The sequence below is a fragment of the Nicotiana attenuata genome, unplaced genomic scaffold (assembly GCF_001879085.1).
Source record: "Nicotiana attenuata strain UT unplaced genomic scaffold, NIATTr2, whole genome shotgun sequence".
In the NCBI taxonomy this organism is placed as follows: domain Eukaryota; kingdom Viridiplantae; phylum Streptophyta; class Magnoliopsida; order Solanales; family Solanaceae; genus Nicotiana; species Nicotiana attenuata.
Window position 1 is genome coordinate 73,679 of NW_017672377.1, and position 10,393 is coordinate 84,071.

Genomic DNA, 10,393 nt, shown 5'->3' on the forward strand with positions numbered 1-10,393 from the left:
AGCCTTGAGTAGGGAACATTTTGGAAGAAACATGGTGAAGCTGGGGTTATTAAAGTCTAATAGAGAACCTGATTCTCCATCAGTTGGCTATGAAAATCACCTTCAGGTAAAATTAGCTAAAGTGTTTTCTGGCCAAGCCTAACTCACATCGATACCGTTGCAGGTAAACATGTGTGACGATCATGGAAGCCAAAGGTACAATTATGAACTGCGAAAGAAGAGCTGCTAAAATCTTTTTCAAAAAACTGTTCGGGCATCAGGTTCCAGTACCACAGGTCAGTAGTAATGTGTTATTTTGCATGCTTTCTCAAAAAGGGTTAACAAAATTAATTCAACAGCCGCATCATCCGACTTTTCAAAATCTGCATGTCATGTCTGGTCTTTCAAATCCCTTCATCCCCTCTGCACGATAACGTTTTCCCACAAACCTACCGCCGTTTTCAGGACTGTTCAGAACCCGTTTCTCTCTCTTCTCATCATTAGCCCTTCTTCTCATAAAACTTTTTTTCACTCTCACAGCAAGTCATGAACCTTCATCTTTTTTGTATCTCTGTGATCCTCTCCTCATCTCTTTTTCACTCAACTTCCCTATCAAATCCTCCTATAATGGCAATCGAATGATCACTTCCTTCTCCCACCATCAACACCACTCCTACTTCCCTATCATCCTTAAAGTCATCTCCAGAAATTCACTCTTCCACTATTTCCAATACTACTGCACCCGCACCTGTTTCCTCATCATTTCCTATTGTTTTCCCTTTCTGTCAAACTCTGTCTCCTTTCCATGTGTTGAAAACCTCATGTCTCCTCATTCCTCTAATCCCACCAAAGAACACTCAGAAAGGGTCACCTCTCAGGTGTCAGAGGTCTCTGAGGATGATCCTGATCAGTATCTGAACTCCTCTATTTTGGACTCAGTGGCTCTCACAGAGTCACCAGAAAAGGAAGAAACGCACAATATCATGGCTATCGCTGCTGAAAGTCTGTTGAATGAAATAACCTATCTCTTGTCTGAGTATCAAGGGGAAGAAACTCCATTCCTAGGCGATGAAAGAACCATGGTACTCTTCGAGTCTCTAATCCATGAAACTGTCCCAGAAAAATCTGCTAGAGGAACTGATTCTCTTCCAGATAAATCCACTCATGAACCTCTTGATTATCGTAAGTTCTTAGAATCCTCTCCCAAGTCATCCCCTATCAGGTTGCAGTAGAAAGAGAGGTTCGAGTCTACATTGCAGAAAAGTAGGAGGAGTGTCAAGACAAGGAAGAAGAGGTTGATGAATCAAGGGGAATTTGTTACTGACAAGAGCGTTCCAGTAGGTAGAGTTGACAAAATTGCTCTAAAAGAATCCGGTTCCTTAGCAGAACAATCTATAAAAGCCCAGAAGTCTGTGGATGAAGCTTCAGATGAAGCTGTTGAGAAACAAAGTGGAGCATCCGTGAAGGGCAGCAGCAAGTCTAAGAAGAGTCTAGTTGAGCAAGCTATGTCTGAAGATGATACTGTGGGGCTAGTAAGTTGGAAAGGGAAGTTTGATGAAGGATCTAGAAAACGAAAACGGGAAACTGTAAGGGAACCTGGTTCTCTGAAGACCATGCCAAGTAACAGTGTTCTTTGGTAGGAGAGATTAAGAACTCAGAAAGTCTTGTGGGGTCGTATGTTTGATCCAGCAATTTCAGAGATGGCTGGTATGAGGCAAATTCTGGAGATAGTGGAATTTCAGTAATGGGAGCACTTGTTTCAGGGTAACATGCCTTTGGTGTACGAGGATACGGTAAATTTCTACGCATCTCTCTTCACTGTTGAGGGGGATCACATCTGTGTGCTAGTAAATGGAGTAGACATTGTACTTGATGCTTCAGCATTGGGGAAGATTCTCCAAATTCCATGTGAAGGAATGTCCTCAGTCAAAGGTGTCTGTGGTGTCAACTTTAGGAGAGCTATCATGAAAGCAAGCTATTCAGCAGGGGGAACGTGTGCATAAGAAGGTATTACTCCCTGAGTATCAGCTTCTCTTTGAACTGGTCAATAAGGTGCTCTTACCTTGTTCTGAGAGGCGGTCTATTGCTACAAAATCTGATCTGGGCTTAATGGAGGCTCTTGATCAGTTTGTCCCAATCAATATGGCTTCTCGTTCTGAGAGGCGGTCTATTGCTACAAAATCTGATCTGGGCTTAATGGAGGCTCTTGATCAGTTTGTCCCAATCAATATGGCTTTCTCCTCACTCAAGTGTTTAAATTTTACAAGGTCCCCTTGGGTAATCCCAGAGTGGGCACACGCAAGCAAACCTTCTCTAAAACCACTCTAGAAGAATGCGAGTGCGTAGAAAGGGTTAGCGGAAGCATCTCGACCATTTCTCAGCTGATCAATGGTCAAAATGCAGCTTCTGAAGAGATCAGAAGGTTGAGGGCTCAGAATGCCATACTAGAAACTCAGCTCAGTCAAGCGGTTAAAGGACCTGGTTCCGTTAATAAAGAAGTTGCCCGCCTGACAAAGGAAAATGATAAGCTTCGCGCAAAACTGCTTGAAGAACAGCTGTCTACAAATGCCCGACTGGACCTGGTTCTCAAAACCCTTGTTGTTTCTCTTTCCCAGTCTTCCTCTTCTAGTGCCTCTTAGATACCCCCTAGTGACCAGTGTCTTCTGTTATGATGTTTTGTGGCTGTTGTTTCTATTTTTATTTGTCTTTTTGTTGATGGCATGCTGGATTTCACCATTAATGCTCCTGTTTTGCTCAGTCCATTGTTAATATCAATGAAACAGCTCCTCTTTTGCCTGTACAATGCTGTTTTCCTTTGGCTTCTCTTTTCTATCATGTTGTGTGCACATATGTGGCATGAGTTGGCTGTGTTACACTTCTTTATGTTGTTTGCCTGCTTGTGTATTTTTTAATGATGCCAAAAGGGGGAAGATACCAGATAGTGCATGCATTGTGATATTAGTGAGTAGTGTACGCACTATGATAGTAGGCGTATGTATTGTCAACGGGGGTTCAAAAGCAAAAGGTGAGGGGGGACTTGTGAAAAAATTGATGCAAAAACAGGGGATTAAGGGGGAATCAAAAGCAAAAGGTCAGGGGGAACTTGTGAAGTTTCTGGTACCTCATCTTGTTATTTCTGCTCTAAACAAATACTATCAATGCCTAAGTTTGTCATCATCAAAAAGGGGGAAATTGATGGATTTTCAATGTCTTTGCCTTATGCTTCTTATGTTTTGATGATCTAACAAACTTATTGTTAAGAACCAGATAGAGAACCTGACCCACTTATTTGTTAGATCGTCTCCACTGTAACCTTTTGTTCTTCGTGCCACTTGGTCAATATCCAGGCCAGGAGCTAACTGGCATTCATGTTGCAGATTATTAGTATCAACAAAATTTTCTGTAAAATCTCAAGGAGCAATAATAACCGGAGGCAAATTTACGGCGAGGTCTATGCCTCTATGGTTCAACTGGAGACATTACTTTCTGCTCAAAATTTGTATGCAATGCGAAAACAATTAAAATTTACACATAAAATGTTATCACGCTCAATTGGACCCACCAAATCTAAATCCTGGATTTGCCTTAGATGATTAGCAGTTGTCCGGCATATCTCATTAGCAGAGAAAATATTTGAGTTTGTTGCAAAAGTTTATGTATAAACTTCATATATATTGCAATCATCACCCTTCCTTATCTTTCTAGTAACTTAAAAATTCTTTTGAGATATAACCAAAAGGTCTCTTATTATTAATTTCTTCTTTTTTGACATTCTTTTTCCTTTTATACCTCATAATATTGTGTTCCTGTGATCTCAATAATCACTGAACTATAATATGCAGCAACATAGTATAGCTTACTTACTAGCTAGTTCAAATATTATGTATATGCACATTTTCTTTGTAAGTCAAAAATTTCCAGTGTGATCATAGTCATTCCTTTTTATTGACTTTGATCATCGAATCTATTCTTTGAGTAGATACATATGATGATAATATAGCAAATGAACTTCTTCTTACAAGAAAACGAAGCATAGTAGTAATAAGACAAGAGCTTACCACGATTGATTTTAAGTTTATCTTTATCAGCTCCTTACGGCTCTTAAAATCAGGAAGCGGTATGTAAATCCGTTTTTCTAGCCGCCTCCTACAGTAGTACAGTAAATCACCAATTAGACAAGATTCCAAATGGAACAGAACACAAATTAGAGTTACAAAAGCAAATATTGACTAGGAAGTTAAGGAGTAAATTTAACCTTAGTGCCTCATCAAGAGCCCAGGGGAAATTTGTTGCTGTCAAAACTACCACCGGTTTGCCTGCAGTATTATTAGTGGAGTTGTTTAACCCATCGATCTGAACTAGAAGTTCAGACTTCACTCTTCGGGATACTTCATGCTCTCCAGAAGCCCTAAGAAACAGGTTCAGAGTTGATGAAGTCCTACCACTAGAATTAGAACTAAGAAATTATAAGTTTAGCACGGGCAAGAACTTAATTATGCTCAAATTAACGTTGATTGTTGAGCACATGCATAAATGTTAGTGCGAGATGTATGCAAACACAAGAGGTAGGTGAAGGACAGAGGAGCAGGACGAAATATTTAGAGTTTAAGGTCTATGCATCGATGTTATAAAAATTATTTCACAATAATCAAGCTACTTATAATATAAATATCATAAATCTTTTTGATAAAACATTAATTTGTGACCTGATAAGATAATAACTAACATGCTATAGATATGATCTAGCAAATATCAGTTTAAAGTCACGGCGACCACCAATTGCACTGCTCAGACGCATTAATCGTTAGCTTGATACAAGTCTCTGTGGTCGAAAAACATAAACATGCATATGGATGGCATTATCAGTTCAGTGCAGACTAAGCTGCTCCAGTGAAACTAAAGTATGATTCAGTTTTGATAAAACATAAAGCCTCTAATTTCCTTCCTGCTAGGTATTCTTCTAGGGTTTCAAATTTGTTTTAACCTTCTCTTCTCTCTGAAGTTCCTATGCAAAGCTTTGGACAAGTAGAGGAGCGTCACATATTTAATCGGTAAAAGACAAAATCAAACTGGTCATGAAATTAATACTATACGGTACATCACAATCAAGTCCTATTAGATGATTGAAATCTAGTTTCTAGACGTCACAATGAGAAGTTTTATCACATATGGTAGACCCGAAACACACATCTATGCCTAGAAGTTTTATCACATATGGTGACGAAAACAAACCTTACACAACAGCAAGACAATGAAAAATATCCTCAGTTGTCACATGTGTATGAAATCACTTTAGAAAGAACAGATTGCTTACCTTCTGGCACTGCAAAGAGAATCAATCTCATCAATGAAAATTGTACTTGGAGCACGAGCACGGGCAAGATCAAACAAGCACCGCACCAATCGTTCACTTTCACCGTACCATTTTGCACACAACGAAGAACAAGAAACATTCAGAAATGTTGTCCCACACTCTGTAGCGACAGCTTTGGCCAAGAGTGTTTTCCCTGTGCCAGGAGGACCAAACATAAGAACTCCTCTCCAAGGTCTCCTGATACCCTGCAAGTAACACTGAATATGTGAACTATGTAGAAATTTCATAATAAGTATTCATTACTCTTTTATTAATGTGCCATGTAGTTACAACCTGTGCATAGCTGCAGCTCAAAAACTTATATATCAGCAACAAATTGCAACTTCCATTGGATAAAATTGTATCCTCGTTATGTGAAGACAAATATATGAGATAATTCAGGTTTCAACAGGAAAAACTATTCCCAGGTTATTTTCTTAATTATGTGCGAGGAGCATATCTACCTCTAATGAACAGTTTGTTATAAGGAAAAAGAAAAGAATAAATGACGTGTGTTTGATATGATGGAAGTCATTTTCCTCTGACGAAAACATTTTTTGGAAAACAGATAACTAACAAGTGTAAGTGGGAGTATTTTGATAAGAAATTGTAAGTAGTAAGATTAAATAATAATGTGTAAGTGTTACTTGGAGTGATTAATATGAAGTTAAAGTTAACATAGTTATAAAGAAAATGACACCATTTCCACACTATGGGAACACCAGAAAATGATGAAAGATATTTTCCAGAAATATAACTTCCGTTTTACCACACACACACTCATCGTTCTTTAGTATGCTTATATTCATAATCAACTATCTGCAGTACCTCGAAATATTGAGGCATCCACAGTGGGAGTACCACTGCTTCCTGTAAAAGCCTCTTTGCTTCATTCAGTCCTGCAACATCATCCCATCTCACCCGCGGATTAGTATCCAAGATCTCATTTTCAAGAGTCGCAGCCAGTTGAGAATCAGGCCCTTCATACACTCCTTTTGACTTAACGCCTTCCACAGCATTCTGATAGTTGTGAAAAAAGACGCTAAGAATATTACAAATAACTTCAAGTCTCAGCTTAGTAAAAATAGAGTAAAGATAAATTTAAGTAAATTATGAATTCAGAATCTGTATAACCAGTATTTAAATTCAGCTTTATCCTAGGCTCTCTACTCCTTCAGGGTAGGGGTAAGGTCTGCGTACACACTACCCTCCCCAGACCCCACTAGTGGGATTCCACTGGGTCGTCGTTGTTGTTGTTGTTGTTTATCCTAGCAACCAAAAGTTCTGGCTAGATGAAGGAGTGTTGTCACTACAGTCAATTTCACATATGGTTAATGAATTTTATTTACTGTAACATGTAAAGTCTGCCACTTCATATATTATATAAAAATAGAAATCTCATCCATAGTCAATTTGGCCTTGAAGAGCGAAGATTAAAGATTATTTACAATTGGAGTTTGTCAAATTATTTTGTCTTGTCATTTATGTCTAGATTATGGCTTAAAAAGCAACATTATCAAAATGTTCTCAAATAGTATTAAAGGCAGATGAGGTATTTGTACCACTTGTTGCACTGTGCTTCTGTAATTGTTCACCTGCCAACAATGCCGATTCTTCCTCCCCATAAAACTTTCATAAAAAGATCAAACTTTTTAACAAACCAAAAACAATTCAAGCTAGGGTGAAAGATTATTTAAGATTGGAGTCTCGCAAATACTTGCCTGAACTTGGTGTGTCGTTTTCTTCTTCTTCTCTATTGTCTTTGTGGGTGATAGACCGACCCTCTTTAAACACTACCACAAATATAAACATTAATTTAGGGTGGAAGTAAGTCTTAATTAAAAGGCTAGAGACTCGAGCCAATTATAATATTATACCTGCTGTTGCTGAATTGCATACGTATTTTCTTGGTGGAATTGGAGGGTGTCGAAGTCTCGATCAAGGTCACGTTTTTGTTGCTCATAAATGAGAGTGAAGCCACTATAGCATAGGACTTTATAACAAGCTAGACTAAAAGAGTAACTGCCGAGGTAGTCTGACAGTTTGTCCAGAATCTTTTGAATGTTGTTGTCCAATTCGGGTTCTACGGCCATGATCCATTCCAGCAGCTCCATCATGCTGAGATAGCCATCTTTGTTAGCGTCGAACTTGTCAAAGATTTTCTTCATCCTCTCCTCTCTTATGGGGCAACTAGATTTGGACTATGTCAAATAAATTGAAGTATTGTCAATATGAATAAGTATAAGCTTTGTGCAATATTGTCAGTCATACCAAAACACATTTGTGATTTGAATCAGCAACATTATAAAAATGTAAATATAAATTGAAGAATTATATACACCTACCTGATGCTGAATTGCATAAATAATGTTTTTTTTTTGGCTGGAGCTGGCCGACGGTGTCGAAGTCACGATCAATGTCACGTTTTCGGTGCACATAAATTAGGTTGAAGCCCACATAGTATAAACCTAGGGAACCTAATATATAATAGTTGAAATGGCGGAGGTATTCCGACAGGACGTCCGGAATCCTATTAATATTGTGATTCAATTCGGGTTCTACAGCGGTGATCCACGCCACCAGCTCCGTCAGGCAGAGATGCCCATCTTTGTTAGCGTCGAACGTGTCGAAGAGTTTCTTCAACTTCTCCCCACTGATGGGGCAGTTAGGAGCCACCATATCATCAAAGTAACGTAGTAATTAATAATTTAACACTAGTATATGCTTACTACAACAAGGGTGGGTAAATAAGTTCGGCGCGGCTTGCAACTTACGGGCAGAAAATTTGGGGTCAAATAATAAATAGAGTGTCACCCAAGGATATAAGAGCTTTACAAGGAGAAGGATTCTTCTCTAAGATTTGCTTCCCTTTTTTAATAAGTGACATTTTTCTTGCTATGATTCAAGTGCACCGTGAACAAAATAATTTTGTTTATATATTTAGAATTCAAATCTTCTATTATTATTATTATTATTATACTACTATATTAAAAGCACGAAATCCTTAGCGAAATTTCGTTTGCTTTTTTTACTCTTTAAAATTAAATATTATACTAGACAAAAGTGTCATTTTATTATTTTCCTAATATACAGAAGTTTTAAGTTAACTAAATTTTGGTAATATTGTCCTAATATTTCGGACTTCGACACTAACTAATATTTTGGATATAAGTATTTCCTTATTTGAACTTCTATGCAATGAGTCCTAACTCCTGAAGCATGCTCGAGGCATGAAAATTGATTAAAAAAAATATCATTTTTTTTTAGAAAAACTTAATATTGTAATTATGTACACTTAATGTTAAATAAAACTATTATAATTATATTAAATATTTTAAAACTTTATTAGGTTATGTATTTTTATTTGGATACTAAGCATGAAAACCTAATCAAACCTAATGAATATAACACTTGAGAAGTAAATGAGCTTGCATTTTCTAATTCTTTCTATTAAAATAAGCCATTTTTAGACTTTAAGTTACCCCTTATCAACTTTTCTAGCATAACGTCAACCTCTTCGTTTCAAAGTCAGTGAACTTCACTTTTTAAATTTATTTTATTTGATAAATCTTTGTTGATAGAAGTATTTATAAGTTTATTATTTATTTTTATATTAGGTCATAGAAACAATAATCATTTTTATAATTCCTATAGAAGTTCACATAAGTTACAGTAAGGCATCTAAGAACTTTTATGGGTAGATTTCTTTTGTCACGACCCGGATTTTCCACACTCGGGAATCGTGATGGCGCCTACTAGTGAAAGCTAGGCAAGCCAACCAACTGAACTATTTGACTTGTCTTCCATTTTTTTAATTTAGTTAACGACTTAGCACCAACAGTTTATAACAACATAATTTAACAAGCGGAAGAATAAATTTCAAGTTAATAGTACTACTAATACCATCCCATAACAAAACCACCCAAGATTTGGTGTCACAACTTCACAGACTGTCTAAGAGTACTACAAATAAGGGTCTGAAAGAAATAACAAAAATACCGTCTCTGGAACTACATAAGAGAAGCAGGAAAAATAGATAGAGGGAGACGCCAAGGCTTGCGGACGCCTGCAGAACTACCTCGGGTCGCCTGGTAAGCAAGAAGCTGAAACCTCACTGCGGTCCGAAATCTGCAGCACTGGGATCTGCACAAAATAGTGCAGAGTGTAGTATCAGCACAACCGGTGTGCTGGTAAGTGCATAGCCTAACCTCGGCGAAGTAGTGACGAGACTAGGACCAGACTACCAAATAAACCTGTGCAGTTATATAATATATAGCGGGAAATAAAACATAAATAAACAAGTAAAGATGGGAGGGGGTACATGTTGCGGGTTATATCAATATCAACAGTAAATCAAGAATAAAGGCATAAGGACAACTTAGAATTCACAACAAAACAATAAGGAAATTTGTATCCAATCTATGAACACTTTGTATCAACAATTGTTGCAGCGCGCAACCCGATCCCAACATATAACAACACTGTTGCGGATTGCAACCCGATTCGATTATATTATTGTTGCGGCGTGTAACCTGATCCAATCATATCATTGTTGCCGCGTGCAACCCGATCCAATCATATCATTGTTGCGGCGTGCAACCCGATCCACATATAATATTATTGCGGCGTGCAACCCGATCCAAATATGTCATTGTTGCGGCGCGCAACCTAATTCACACATGCAATCAACAACAACCATAACAAGAGTCCCGGCAAGGGATCAATAAGGAACTACACTATCCCGGCAAGGGAGAAACAGCTATAACCAAACTTGTTCCAACATCTAACTACCTTAGCTAACACCAATACTCGGTCATAAGTAGTTTCCATGAGAATAATCTGTTGGGTTTGTTATTTAATAAATAATAACAAAAGAGGTGTGAATGAAAAATGGTGGGAAAAGAAATGGAGGGATGACCCGCGACCCGGTCCGGTCTAGCCCGTTTTTCTTTCCCGGATTAATTTAAATTCGTTTTAAATTTCTCGCAAAAATTTCCAACAGCCATGGCTGTTCTGAAACAGTGTCACACCTATTCCAACAGCCATGACTATTCTGAAAAG

At 37.8% G+C, this 10,393-nt stretch overlaps 1 protein-coding gene across 4 annotated transcripts in view; it reads right to left on the reverse strand.

The window, feature by feature from the left end:
* LOC109212981 (katanin p60 ATPase-containing subunit A1-like) overlaps window positions 1-8,113 on the reverse strand; it is a 46,814-nt gene extending 38,701 nt beyond the window's left edge. For 2 of the 4 annotated variants that reach the window (XM_019376726.1, XM_019376727.1), the window contains exons 1-8: window positions 7,678-8,110; window positions 7,210-7,533; window positions 7,054-7,125; window positions 6,895-6,927; window positions 6,161-6,352; window positions 5,294-5,538; window positions 4,235-4,387; window positions 4,038-4,125 (exon numbers count right to left, since the gene is read on the reverse strand). In XM_019376726.1, coding sequence (XP_019232271.1) covers window positions 4,038-4,125; window positions 4,235-4,387; window positions 5,294-5,538; window positions 6,161-6,352; window positions 6,895-6,927; window positions 7,054-7,125; window positions 7,210-7,533; window positions 7,678-7,770 — 1,200 coding nt within the window. In that variant the 5' untranslated portion in view covers window positions 7,771-8,110. Of the gene's footprint in view, window positions 1-3,059; window positions 3,339-4,037; window positions 4,126-4,234; window positions 4,388-5,293; window positions 5,539-6,160; window positions 6,353-6,894; window positions 6,928-7,053; window positions 7,126-7,209; window positions 7,534-7,677 lie in introns of those variants that run through there. The other 2 variants (XM_019376724.1, XM_019376725.1) reach the window with 2 other exon arrangements.
* Window positions 8,114-10,393: the final 2,280 nt, after the last annotated feature.